We start from the raw sequence: 15,018 nt of genomic DNA on the forward strand, positions 1-15,018 counted from the left end.
ACAAATAAGACAAAGAATTCTCTTAAGATGTGGCTGAGAAGCCAAGATGGGGTCAGGGTGGAACGTTCAGACGTGGCTCGGTTCTCAAGAAGTTCAATCTGATTCCCCCAAACATTTATCCACAGCCCTGTTTCATCCAAACAAAATAAGTTTTATGTGCCATATTCCCAACATGCGAGCGACTATGGCTGCGTGACTCGGCCGCTATCTTTCCAGCGGCGTCTGGCTGGCCTGGGTAATGGTGGATGAGAATAAAGCTGGTCTTCTAGAAGGTGGTGAAGCAGATCTCAAGTCACTTTCCATACATAGGATTTGGGAAAGAGAGAAGATAAGGAATTAGGTGGGGGCCAGCGTGATAACGGAAGAAGAGAACGCAAAACAATGCATGTCACAAGCTATGTTTCCATCCAAAGTTGCGAATTTGACTTTGAAATATCACATAAAACACTGTTTCCATCCCATGTGTTCAAGAGAACAAAATTGTCACTTCATGGGAAATTGGTGCAAAATATCTGTAATAAAAATAGAAGTTTCTGCAATTGAGGAAGCCACTGTGGTTCTTTTAACCTCATCGTAAATACTGTCATGTTATTTTTTGTGTACAGAGGCGGATGCCTGCTGTTTGGGAGGACAATCGTGCGAGACGGTTCTGGGAGGAATTATCCCCGACCATTTTGATGACAGACTTTGTCTCAGGCATTTCAGAATGATTAAATCAACATTCGAGATGCTGTGCAATGAAATTGTCCGCTGGTTAGTCCAGTTATGCTGTCCCAGTTTTCTGATCACATGATCTGTTGAGGCAGTCACATGACTTTTTTGTTGCGCATCAAGGGATTTATTCGGTAAACATGCGTCCATCGTAGTTTATGCGAATGTCTTTTTTTCGGATTTTTTTTTAATCTGCCTCAACTGAGTGCATATGTGTTTTATGCACATCTTGGCATTTCCATCCAGCGTTTATTTATGCACTATCCCAAAAATCGCATAAAAATAGGTGGATGAAAACCTAGTCCAGCTTTTAGAGTATATTCTTGGGTTGCTGCTTGCTTTGTGAGAGAATAATTATGGTAATACATATACTACACTCTAAAAAATGCTGGGTTACTTGACCCAAGGTACATTTTTAAACCCATGGTTGGGTTTGTCCATGTTTGACCCAAACATGGGTTTGAAGCAACGCAGCATTTTTTAGAGTGTACCGTTCAAAAGTTTGATGTTGGTAAGATTTAAATGTTAACATGCTCACCAAGGATACACTTATTTCACCAAAAACACAGTAAAACATGTAATATTGTGGAAAGATTATAGTTTTGTATTTGAACATATTTTAAAATGTATTCCTGCGATGCAAAGCTGAATTTTCAGCATCATTACTCAGTGTCATCCTTCAGAAATCATTCTAATATGCTGATTTACTGCTCAAGAAACATTTATTGTTCTAGTAAATGTCGAAAACAGTTGTGCTGCTTAATAATTTTGCAAACCTATTCTATTTTTTCAAAATTCTTTGATATAGAAAGTTCATAAGAACAGCATTTGTTTGAAATGCCTGTGAGCCTGTACTATTTTAAAATGGACAAAAACAAAAACTTATAATCAAGAAGGTCTGGGTCAAACTCACACTACTAGTCATAAGAGATTATTGGTTTCTTAATAATATATGTGAGAGCTTGTGAACGACACTGACTGAGGTGTAATTAAGAAACATTCCACTCTAAAGCGCTCCATCACAGATGGTCACGAGTAACTCAACAAAACCCTCTTGTCTAAACAAGACTGACATTCTACACTGACAATCTCTGCTTATGAAATATGCACAAAAAATGTTTTACTGTCTCTTCTGTCCTGCACAGCTGTGGAAGCTAAAATCTCAAGAGTGAAAATCATGAAGAAATATCTGGGTTTCACCCATAAATCGAAATAAAAAAATAGAAGATTATTAATTATATTATTAAAAATTATTAAACATATTTTTTTCTTCTTTGGGAAATTATTATAAAAGCAATTTAATTAAACACAGTATGCCTGCAAATTATAATAAGTGTAATATGGGGAAGAAAGTCAATTTTTATCACTGCATTACATAAAAGTTTCCTTTAAATCATTGTAAATTAAATCATGTATAAATGCTTTAAATTTAAATCAAATATATTATATTTGCATTACAGTAAAAAAAATAATCTTTTTTTTTAATTACAGTACTGAGAATTTGGGGTGAACATGTTTAGCTGTCAAATAATGTTACAAACAAAATATACTTTGAATTTCGTAAATGATTTTTTTAAATTCTTTTGATTTTAACGAGAAATATGAGCCAAACCCTGACTTTAAAGGTTTCATGAGACCAAAAAAATAATAATCTGCAGTTCTGCACACCACATTTCGCATATTTCAGATTTTTTTTTTTTTTTTTCTGCATCTGAGCAACATGTTCTCAATGTATCCACCCATGAATAGAGATATTCATAGGCCACCAAAAGCTAAGGATTTATGGCTTGCTGAATTGAGTACTAGCTCCTGATCCCAAAAGTCATCAGCGGTCAGATGCAAAACACAATGAATCAATTCTCCAAGTCTTTTTTTAAAAGGGAAAAGTCCCACAATTTCAAAAAAATGGAAAAATGCTAATCCTCAATGAAAAAAGAGATTGTTGAAACCAATGGCTTGTGTTTTGTACGTCCATACACACACTTTTAGACTGACAGAATCACCAGAGAGCATCATTAGAAAAGGAAATAGTCAATTCTGTAACAAGAGCCTGTGTGTTCAGACGGGTGTGATGATAGTATGACATCACAGACCGCAAAAACCTCAGCTACTTAAACATTTCTGAAAATGTCTTTGCACAAAAGATAAAAACCTCAGCTTCTGACAAAAATTATGTCATTTCATAATAAATAAATGGCTGCAAACATTTATATAAGTGCTTGTCAAAAGGATTCAAAGTTTAGGCTATACTACATCCCAATTTGTGTTTATGGATCATTCCATATCAAATCCATCACCGTTGGCATATAATGCAACAAATATCGCTAAAATAAACAGATTTTTACTAATAGACCTACCAATCTCTGTGTAAAAAATAAAATAAAGTCATTTTTACCCCATGTAATTTGACTCCAAATCTCAGGTGAAAATTGTCAATTTGACCCTCCTCTACAAAATAGTGCATTCAGTAAATACACATCCATGCCATTTAATATTTTGGCTTTCTTCTTCATTTCTGTAGGCCTATTTCTTTCACCGGAAATTAAAGAAGAAGATCAAAATGAAAAGTTTTAGCCGGGGACCACAGAATGACCCTTGTGTGAAAGCTGGAAACACTATGCACCATGCCTTTTTACATGTGACCACATTATGTTAATTCATATCTCATTTACCCTTATGAAATCTTGCCAGGGTAACCATAGTTCCCAACAAAAAACCATAGGTACTGACAATACAGCAACCTATACTGGCATTAGTATATAAGAAATTAATACATTTAGGACATTCCATATATATATATATATATATATATATATATATATATATATATATATATATATATATATATATATATATATATATACATAAATAATAATTATAATAATAATAAATACATACATACATAAAGTACACATATATATACAAATATATATAAGATATATGTACTTTAGGCATGTATTTATTATTAATATACTATTTTATATATATATATATATATATATATATATATATATATATATATATATATATATATATATATATGGAATGTCCTATTAATGAATGTCCTGTTAATAAAACATAAATTTGTATTAAACTTTTATTTATTAAATATTATTATTTTACAGCAATAATACTAATAACGGGGATCAAAGGAATCAAAACAAAAACAAGATTTCAAGGTCAGATTAATGTTGTTAACACACCCCTCTTCAATGCTGCTCTTATATTTCTGTTAAATAAGACAAACGTTTCTCATATTCTCATAACTATGTTTCTTGCTGGTTTATATCTTGTAGGTGCATCATTTTATGACTGATGCAGAAATATTAGCTTGTGTTTTGCTTATGTAAGTTAAGGAAACTAATAAGCATTTCACAGAACACAAACACAAACACCATCATAATGATCATAAACAGGCGCATTTCCCTCCAAACTCAGTCATATCGCGATCACATTGCAAAGTCTCACCTCATTCCGAGAGGAAATGGATGTTGTGTGTTAAATGAGTTTTAATTCACAGTAACTAACACACTCCTGCAGCAGCACTTGCTTTCACTCCTCTCTGGCCATCCGGGTTTCGACACTTCGCGCTTCCAGGCTGCCGTACCGGTGACGTCATTTCCATCTTACACCGGAAGTGTGAGTTGGCTGGCCGGGGGATATCAAGATGGTGAGTATAAAACTGGTATTTTAGAATAGTTTTAAAAACGCGAAGTAGAAACGAGCTGTCAGGTTGATTTTATTGACTGGTATGTCGTCGCATGCTGTCTAATGTAGTGATATATGTGTCAACGGTGCAGTGAGAATGAAGACGCTGGGAGCAGAAGTTAGATGTGATGCAGAATCTAAACAACTGAAAGCAGAGCTCGTGTTGATGGATGCAGTGAATCTGGGAGCTGTGTGTGTAGGATCGTTCTGAACGGTCACGGTTGAGTTCTGTTGAACACACCATTTGATAACATGTGTTACTGAGCTCAGCTGCGAGTGTGATGTGGCAGTGAGAACATGGGCCTTGAACTCAAGTTTACTTATGTCATTAAAATGTACCAAGAAGGATAATTTCTTATTTATAAAATCTGCAAAGAAAACACAAAATGCAATCACGAATGTGTAAGGTGAAGCAATGGTTAATGAAAATTCAGCTTTACAATCACAGAATTAATTGACAAACTATACTAAACTATAATAAAATGTATATAACGTTATACTGTGAGTGAATTAATAATATTGTGAATTATAATATTGTGTCATATATATAGATAGATGGATAGATATATAGATAGATATATGTGTGTGTGTGTATATATATATATATATATATATGTATAATATATATGTATGTATATACACACATAGTGAGTAAATGAATAATATTGTAATGCTATCACTAAATTAAGATGAAAGTTGTCACAAATGAACTTTATTTTTATTTGGAAGGGATTTTTATGTGAAATGCCTCAATTAAATTGAATCTCAATTTGGACAATTATGATTGTTACCTATAAAATACAGAAGTAACTGTAAATCATGCGCAAGATTGTAAATGCTCTGCTAGAATACATGACCGTAGATTTCATTGCAATCACTGTTGTGTTTTCTTTGCATGTTAATTTTTAATCAAAACTAATTCATTTTTGCTATACTCAACACTTGCCTCAGAGTGAATGCATACTAGGCTCTTATACCAAAAATAATGGTTTGGTATAATGTCGTGGTTTTGCCAAGACACACATCACTGTTTTTATAGTCAGTTTATCCTTGAATATTAATAAGCTGAACCATTTATATAAACAAATAAAGCTTTCTAAATGTGCATTAAATATTCTTATACTTGTTACAGTGCTTCACAAGTTTAGTTATACATTAATAAGTGTGTAATTATTTATTTCCCCTGTGTTTCTCTTGCAGTCTGCCATATTTAATTTCCAGAGTCTGTTGACGGTTATCTTGCTGCTCATCTGCACCTGTGCGTATCTCCGAGCTCTCACTCCCAGCCTGCTGGATAAGAACAAAACAGGGTATGTTTACTGCCATCTGCATATTTATATAGCACACATTCTGACCTTTTTAAAGAAATGTGCAATGGATGTAAGAAAGTCTTTTCGCTTTAAGCACCTAAAGACAGGTGAAGAGGTAAAGATGCTGTCCAAAAAGGTCTGCTTTTGTTTTATATTTTTTACTTTTTCACAACTAAAGTGCCCCATTGTGCTTTTGGGGATATTACCTTTTATGCAGTGTGTAATATAAAGTTTCAAAGATTAAAGTGGATGACATTTTGAGTTAATTTTGAACAGCCTGAAACGCATCGTCAGTAATTCCACTCTTACTTTCTGCACAAACTTACGTATGTTTGTAACAAATTTGCATAATGCCAGCCTATGGTTTTCATTGGCTGTCTGTACTTTGCCCCGCCTTCAAACACTGTAGTTGTAACTGAGACTAGAAGTTTGGATCTTGTTGTCATTTCCAATTATTTCCAATTATACTCAACACAAGTCACTAAACTACATCATCATTTCAGGTTGAACAATTCTGATTGGTTAAGGCATTGATAAACTTTGAAAATGTTCACATATGGGCTGTTAGTCAGAAGCATATCTCCACTGACTATCTGGATGACACACAAGGATCCCGGCTTAGCCACAAAGTGACCCTTTGAGGTCACAAACCTGAGTTCCTAGACTCCAGTTTGTCTGTCAGATGGTCTTTTCATCTCCCCTGTGTGCCAGTTGCTCATCTCAAGAAGATCTGGTCCTGTAACAAAGGATACTGACACACACACACACACAGACAGATACACAACTTCTTCAAGGTTGGAGTTGGTCGAGTTCTAGCTCTGATCGGGAAACTTTCCCAAAACATACTGATAAGATGTACTTTCAGTTTCAGGCAATATTCGTCAGTATTCTCTGTTGATTGAAGATGAGAAGTAAATTCTTTAACTAAGAGTTGCTCACGTAGGAGGCAGGCCTGAGTGACCCCAGTGACCTAGGCTGTCAGGGTCAGCTAGAAGAGTAAATATATGTTTTAACATGTGTCACAAACAAAGAGAGCGCAAGTTCCAATGAACAGACATGTAATTCTATAACTACTTAAATCTCGTAAGCTTGAAGAAGCCGTTCAAATCATTTCATATTTAGAAGGATACATTTTGATTAATAACTGAATAACAAACCACTCAAAATGATATACATTGAAGCAGCAGTGGAATCAAGAATCCCCTTCACTTTACTGAGAAAAGAAGGTCAGGGGAAAATCTGTTGATGGAAAATCTCCATATAAGTGCCTTTTGTGTATTTGCAAGTGTTCAAGTGCTGAGGAAGATCCTGAGCTGAAATTCAGATATGTAATGGCGTCTCGCTGGAAGTCACAACCGACTGGGCCAATCACAACAGACAGGGTCATCTGTAGCCTGACGTCAGATTCTAGTCAGAATGTGAGTCTGATACTGCTCCATTGGGCTGTGATTATGGGGCGTGTTTCAACCGAACCAGGAAAGAAAATGCCTCTGCACTCAATTGGATAAACCTACAACCAATCAGAGCAATGGAGAAACCACAATGGCCACAGGGTTTTCATTGCGCCCCATCTTCTTAGCGACCATCGGGGCCAGCTGATAAATTAAACTTTTGCCGAATCCCGTAGGAAGGACGGCAAAAACATCTTTCCGATCAACAAATGCCTTTATCGCGGTTCTCAGTTACTCTTTTAAAATGAATGCGCTGTCGATATCTTCTATAACAGACGCGATGGCAGCATCTTTGTTGTAAACGAATTCAACCCAAGCGCTCTTTGGTGACGTGGATGATTACGTTACTGTCCATCATCGTATAAAGCCCGCCCTGACAATTTGATTGGTCCGAACAGGACATTTGATAAGTTCGGCTGGCATCCAGGCTAGGTCATCTGACCAATCGGAGCAGAGTAGACCAATCACAACAGTCTGGGTCATCTGACCAATCAAAGCAGAGTTGATTAATTTCAACAGACTGGGCCATCTGACCAATCAGAGCAGAGTAGACCAGTCACAGCAGGCTGGGTCATATGACCAATCAGAGCTGAGTAGACCAATCACAACGGTCTGGGCCATCTGACCAATCAGAGTAGAGCTCTGGAGATGAGGGGTTTAGAGAGAGACCGTTCCAGACACTGTGAGAAAAGAAGTGAGGCTGCAATGTATATTATGCAAAAATTAAATTAAATTAAATTGTGGGATACTTTCAAAACAAAATTAAGACCTTTAAAATAGCATAAAAGGAGGTTTAATTTCCAGAAACAATCAGAAATTAGTTTTTTTCTGGGAATTTATTCTTATGGCCAAAAAGTAAACAGAAATCTACTCTCTATTTTACAATAAAGCATCCTTTATTTCCTTTCCTAATTGATTTAATCTAAGTTCAGTTTCATTGGTCATTGTTGGTTTTGGGCAGATCTGTGAGTGTGAGGTAAAGCGATCTAATGTTGAACTCGAGCAACAAGATGTTCACCACATGTTTGGACTTCAAATGACAGGACCAGGAAATGAAGGAGATAATTCACATCTAGTGATCTGATCTCAACAAACACATGCGCTATCCAAGACAAATTAGCTGGAGTTGCTTCATTAAAGTAATGGTTTTCACACCCCCCTCAAACTGCGTAACCTTGTTTGTTCCCAGTAACTGTGTTTGTTTTCACTGTGACACACTTCCCAACATGTGCATTTTGCCATTTATAGTGAATTACTGCAAAGTACTCATGGGCGGAAACTGGCAGCTCACAAAGTAAATGATCGGATCAAAGGATATCAAGTATTAAATCATGATTGTTAGGTATGAAGCCTAAAGAGCGTTTACTGGAGAAGTGTGTTAAGGCTTGGTTTAATTGGGGAAACAGAGGCATGGTTTTGTTCCCGAGACTGACTGTTGACAGTGGATGTTCTCGCTGACCCCTGTTTGTTGTTTCTGTTCATGCCAGATGCCCGTCTGCTCGTAGATCTCGGTTCTGTCAGGCGTCTGTTATGACATTTCAGCCCCGGTGAATCTTGTCCGTCATCTAGTTCTGCCCCCTGTAATCTTCTGCTTCACGCTTCCTAGACAAGCAGTCAATAGACCGACGCTTTTTCTTTTACTCGTCGTTGTGTATTTTAAGCCATGAAATCCTGCACAGGGGCCGGTTGCAAAAAGCGCTAAGACTAATCTTAGAAGTTAGACATCACATTATTTTCTTTAAGACTGTTGTGTTCGTAACTTTTTTTAAATCAGCTACATAAAAATGTAGATTGGTCTAATTTGAGACTGAAAAGTAAGACTGATTGACTAACTTCTAGTGGGTCAGACTAGATATTAAAGGGATAGTTCACGCAAAAATTAAAATACTGTCATCATTTACTCACCCTAAAGTTGTTCCAAACCTGTATGAGTTTCTTTCTTCTGTTGAATTCAAAAGAAGATATTTTAAAGGATGTCAGTAACCAGACAGTTGGCGGTAGCCATTGACTTCCATAGTATTTGTTTTATTATTATTATTATTTAAAGGCACACTATGCAGTTTCCGTTTTTCTCAAACAGCGACCCCTAGAGTCGCTGTGGAGTACTTGTGTTTAGCGTTACTGTCGTAAATACCACTCGCGCAGAGACGTCTCTGCACTCTTCCGACTGCGCTTTCTTCGTGTTCTTCATCGACTCTGCCATGATTCACGTCTGAAATGCGTGCTAGTGTCCTCCATAGAGGCTGCTTCATATGTTGTTGATGTATGTGACGTCGTGCCGTAAAGCAAGTCGTGATTGATTCTCACCAGATTTGGCGGGGCGCCACCTCTCAAACTTACATTGCTTTGCCAACCGCTTTGCTATCGGGATGATTCGCCCAACTACGAGTTCGTTTACCATCGAAATGATTCAAAGCTGTTATATTAAGGTACAAATCTTGCAGTGTGCCTTTAAATGAGTAAAGTCAGTGGACAGTTCCCAGAGCTGCTGTTGCTGTTGTTAATATGGTTTCAGTTTTCATTTTTACATTATATCTGTTCAAGCATTAACCTTAAACCCTTTCCTTTTGCCCTCAGATTTCTCGGAATATTCTGGAAATGTGCAAGAATAGGTAAGTGACGTCATAAAAGATACCGTGTCATGTACGGTTTGTTATTTAGTCGGATGTATTATTTTGGTGGTAATGATCTTTTACATTACCTTTCAGGTGAGCGCAAAAGCCCTTACGTGGCGTGTTGCTGTATCATCATGGCCTTCTCAATTTTATTTTCGGAGTAGCAGCGGAAGCATTCGAGGATTTGGAGCAGGCTGAGATGATTTCCAAGAACAGCTATAAGATTCTACAGCAGGGAACAGGATGTGTGATCGGGCGACATTTCGACTCTCTCGGGCAGAACTGGGCTTCTGTTAATGCATGTGGAGGCAACTCTCAGCCTCCCGGACCTATTTTTGTAAATACAAATTGTTATTGGTCTCCATGGTAATGCTCCAGTTGTCATTGACTCGTGCACCCAAAGCTGTTCTGATGTACCGTTTGTTGTTGGAGCCAAAATGCTTGTCACTGACAGTTTTATCATGGGACACTGAGGATAAATCTGATGCGCACAGATGTGCTTGATATCATGCTTGTTAAATTGTTCAATTTAATCTGTTAACTCTTTGTTTTACATGGAGATGTGGCGAAGTTTGCATTAAAAAATGAATTTATTACAGAAATCTGATTTAAATGTTGATTTTGGTGACATGTCTGTATAGTTGAATAATATTAGTGAGCCAGATAGCTGATATAATGATTGATATTATAAATCAATACAGTAGAATAAGTCAAATCAACCATTAAAATGATTTAATGTGCATAAAATATTTTCAGAATCTGGCATAGTAAAAGTTTGACTTAAAAAGAAAAGGTTGGAAGTTGAATTGAAATAAATGTGCTTGATATCTACTTTCAATATAATAAAAATCAAGAAAATTATAATATTGGCTAAAATCTGCATATTGTGCATCTCTAAATAATATTATAAAGCTTTTTTTTGTAAAGGTGTATAGGCAAAGTTATAGGTGATTCAAATGTAAGTAGGGTCAAAAATCAATGCATTTATTGGTTAATTAAATTGTGAAAATATAGTTTTCAACAATTTGTTTATCTGAAACATCTTGAGCGCCAGAGAAACAAGGACGCAGCCATCTTTAGTTTGAACTTCCGTTTTTTTTTTTGCGGTAGCTCTTGTAGAGTTATCGAAAGTTATCACCAGCATTGTAATGTTTGAAGCGGATGTCATAACAAATGTCAAAAAACGGGAAGATTTTAAAATGAGTGGTTCATAAATCCGTAAGATCTTCTTCATGCTGCAGAAATACAAACCAGAAGACAAAACACACACGCCGAAAAGGGGCGTGGCAACGTAAGGGCTGTAGCAGAGCTAAATTGCGATCAATGTTCCTTTATTTTTTTAGTATTAGAAACCCATATAAACAGAGGAAATATACATGATAAAATAGTCTATTGAGCTAAATGCCAAAAGTGATCTCTGTATGCGCAGGTTACTTTATTTAAACTGGCAAGTCAGAGTTTAGTTTTATCACAGTCAGCAAAAGGTACATTCTCTCATAAAACGCTAAACTTGCAATGTCGAGTCATTAAAAATGTGACAGAATATCAACAAATCATAAGAAATTATGGTTTTGAGGGGTCATTTGCATTTGATCACAAATCTGTCAGTTCACACAGGAGGTACTGAAGATGTTACTGGGAAAATTGTTTTCTCTGGCAGTGTTTGAGGCCATAAATCTGTGCAAACTTCAATGATCGCTTGACAGCGATCAAAGTAAAAGCTGTATAGTAAATCACTCACCAAAGTGTGAGGATTTTGTCTATTAGCCATTGTAAAAACGTTTACTTCAAGACAGACAACAGAGAACAGACAACTATGTTCTCCTTCATCACCCTTAAGATCTTTGTAGTTCCTCTGTTGTCTTTGGATCACTATTATTTTTTTGTGAGTAGATATGTTGTGAGATTCCTTTCTTCAAATATTTTGTTAGACATGGTAAAACTCTCGTCAAATTCACTCTCTAACAGTAGATGGCGCTTATGGATGGAAGAGCAGAAATATAGCAGTTACCCAAATTCAGGGTTGCCAGGTTTGCTTGACAAAACCATCCCAATTGCTATTCAAAACCCGGCCAAAACTAGCTTAATCTCGTTCCGGGGGTGTCGCTTCAACCCGCAGACTAAAAAACAATCCATGGCAATGGTGTAAAAGTAGTCCAAATCTTAACATATTTGGTGAAAAACAGTATGTGACAAAAGAAGTATCGCGTTGGTGTTTGAATCAAGATCTTTTAACGATTAATCGTGCAGCACTAGCTATTTCCAACTTTTTATGTCCTTAAATTTGATTAAAAACTTAATTTAAGACTGTTTAAGGACCCTGTCCAGTACAGAAAGATGTCGACACTATCAGTGCCATCTGTTAAAAGACTAAATATGTGTAGTGATGTCTCAGACTCATCTCGGAGCTCGACCTTTGGTGTCCTCCTCGCACTGAGCAGGAAAGACTTTTATCTGCTCTTAACAAGCACTAAACATTTATATATCCAGTCAAATAACTTCAAGAGCCTGCCCTGAGGAGCTTAACCCATATTCCTGCAGCGTGCGTCGGTGCAGAAGACCCTCTCGAAGGGGTTCAGAAGCACAGCGCACCAGCGGGGAAGAAACTTTAACTCTGCTCCTGTTTAAAACCAGACTTCAGAGCTACAGGTCGCTTTCTTCTAAGGCCATTCATAAGTACAATAGACGTCACTTGATGTTAAAAGCGATCGCTGGGGGTTGTTAAAGCAGCAGGGAAGCGTTTTAGATCTTTAACAGTAGCAGTTCCTCTTCAGAAGCTTGATAGAAAAAAATCTTACAAACTAATTAATTTGGTGTTGCAGGATTGTCGATAGCAAGCAATATCAAACGTGTGTCAATTCAATTCATCCCGAACAAAACAAAACAGAAAATAAGATGCTACACCTAAACAACACTGGTTATGGTCAGAATTGAATATAGCTAACTTTACTGAATAGTGTGCAGTATAGACTGTATACTGCCTACTATTTTTCATAAACAGTCAGTGAAACAGCAAGAATTAATCCATGCAAAATGTTTTATGCTATGTGACTTAATCCCATTGCATATTTAATTCAGCGAGAGGTTGCTTTAGATGTTTAATTTAGTTTTTAATAAACCTGTCTTGACATTTGGCAATCTGATGGAATAATGAGTGTAGAGAGAAATAGAAAGGTCAAGTTGAGTGTGTTTCATTGTGGGTATATCAAAGTCCCTTTAGGCAAGTCATTTCACTCGGCGGCCATCTTTAAACGCCTTCGGGCAGCTGTTTTAGTCATGCAAGTGCAGCTCTTTGAATGGGGAAACATCAAATTCTCCAAAGCTGTTCAATAAGCTTACATTTCATATTTGAAATCACCAATGAAATCTGACAACTGTCTCATAAATATTGTTTCTTAAAGCTCAAATCAAGCTTTTAATGGCAGCTGCAGTGACGCAATGACTTTAACAATTGCCGATTGGCTCTATTAATTCAATAAAAAAAAAAAGTTAATAATGTCCAACCTTCATGTCATTCCAAACCTTTAGGACTTTCATCCTTCTGCAGGACAGAGAAGATGATTTTTGAAAGTCAAACAATATTGGACCACATTGGTATAGAGGAAAAAAGTATCACCTAACAGCTAGACATTTAAAAACATATATATATATCTTCTTCTGTGTTCCACAAAAGTGTTCTGGAAAGACATGAGGGTGAGAAAAATTATGACAGAATATTAATTTCTGAGTGAATTATCCTTATATGGTCAGCACACTGACATCTTATGGTATAATCAACATACAATCTTAAAAATAAAGGAGAATCATTTTGGGTTCCCAAAAGAACATTTTAGTGATTTTTAATTTTTCTTGGTGCAAAGAACATTTTAATAATCTAAAGAACCTTTTTCCACTATAAAGAACCTTTTGTGCAACGAAAGGGTTCCATTGCTTTGTTAAATGTTCTTCACGGAACCTTGATGCCAATAAAGAACCTTTATATTATTTTAATAGTGTAGCTGCAAGTGCACACTAGTTTTGCCACACTGGGTCTCTCGTTTTCAGTATAGATGCAATCTAAACCATTCTTGCAAGAGATCTCAGAAAAAGAAACAATACATTTAGGCTAGTACAGGAGGGTTGTTAACCTCCTTGTTGTGTTAAATTGGAAACAGGAGCTTTTACAGAGCAACTTCCCATGAATAGATTCTCTGTGTATTGTTATATAACTCAACCCCCCACAGATGAAATGGTTATAATTGTTTAATACACAACACATGAGCAGATCTGTGCTGGAAACGTCAGATGGGCCTCTGGGGCAGCGTTCGCTCTCTCCATGGGAAGCCGCGCTGGGCATATTTCAGCATCAGGACAGTGCCCCATGGTGCCCGCGGGCACACCTTTGGTGAGCGGAGCATTTGGCCCATCAGTGGTCTTGTCGTTTGAAGACTGTGGGGTGCACGTTAAATGATCCTGGAAAACAATTTCAAGCTGCTGTACGTGACCCTTGGCCCCCCACTTACAGAGAACCCAATCAACCCTTGCTCTCTTTGTTTAATATAGATTATAGAACAAAACCTTTCAGGGTGTTTATGTCAATTACTAAAATAAAGGAGCAAGATTCTCTTATTCTGCAAAGTAGACTGCATAGGGCATTTGCAAACATTAAATCACTGTGTGAACCCAGGGTAATTACAATGTGGTGCCAATAAAGACTCTTAAGTGGTTCTTTGGTAGCAAATTTTATATACATTTGGTCCTATATGATTCCTTGGAGATTAATAAAGTTTCTAATGTGACATTATTGGTTCTTTAGTGCAGTGCATAGGTTCAAAGTATCCTCCTGGGTTTACAGATGGCTTTTCATAGATCTATGAAACTTAAAAAGATTGACTTCAGGCTATAAAACTGGATGGAAGGATGGACTGATGGACGAATGATGGAACAAACGAATAGATGGATGAATGGATGGATGGATGCCACTCACATAGCAACACACCACCAGCTTATTGAGATAGATACAGTAACAGGCTAAAACAACCACCCAAAATACCCTAGCAACTGCACAGCAACACATTGAAAAATCCAGAACACTTTAGAAATAACAGCTGGCATGCTGATAGAACACTCTAGCGACATGATAAAAACCACTCAGAACACCTTAGCAATAGCAACTTCCTGCAGCCACTCAAAAAAAAAAAAAAAAAAAAAAACAGAGTAGCAACATACACCCTCAAAAATAGT

At 36.7% G+C, this 15,018-nt stretch overlaps 2 protein-coding genes across 3 annotated transcripts in view; one reads left to right on the top strand and one right to left on the bottom strand.

Annotated features, from left to right (window-relative positions):
* Positions 1-4,284, bottom strand: part of xrcc4 (X-ray repair complementing defective repair in Chinese hamster cells 4) — a 37,627-nt gene extending 33,343 nt beyond the window's left edge. For both annotated transcript variants that reach the window (XM_079862016.1, XM_079862017.1), the window contains exon 1: positions 4,180-4,284. In XM_079862016.1, the coding sequence (XP_079718142.1) occupies positions 4,180-4,184 (5 nt within the window). In that variant the 5' untranslated portion in view covers positions 4,185-4,284. The remainder of the gene's footprint in view (positions 1-4,179) is intronic.
* A 20-nt stretch (positions 4,285-4,304) lies between these two features.
* tmem167a (transmembrane protein 167A) lies at positions 4,305-10,350 on the top strand. Its single transcript, XM_079862019.1, has 4 exons — positions 4,305-4,381; positions 5,620-5,729; positions 9,758-9,792; positions 9,889-10,350. Exons 1-4 carry the CDS (start codon positions 4,379-4,381, stop codon positions 9,957-9,959), a joined length of 219 nt encoding a protein of 72 aa, XP_079718145.1. The 5' UTR covers positions 4,305-4,378; the 3' UTR covers positions 9,960-10,350.
* The last annotated feature ends 4,668 nt before the right edge of the window (positions 10,351-15,018 follow it).

The sequence above is a fragment of the Squalius cephalus genome (genome assembly GCF_949319135.1).
Source record: "Squalius cephalus genome assembly, chromosome: 24".
In the NCBI taxonomy this organism is placed as follows: domain Eukaryota; kingdom Metazoa; phylum Chordata; class Actinopteri; order Cypriniformes; family Leuciscidae; genus Squalius; species Squalius cephalus.

Coding starts and splice junctions, on each gene's coding strand:
- tmem167a (XM_079862019.1), top strand. Junction 5,730..9,757: donor CTGGATAAGAACAAAACAGG/GTATGTTTACTG, acceptor TTTTGCCCTCAG/ATTTCTCGGAATATTCTGGA. Junction 9,793..9,888: donor CTGGAAATGTGCAAGAATAG/GTAAGTGACGTC, acceptor ATTACCTTTCAG/GTGAGCGCAAAAGCCCTTAC.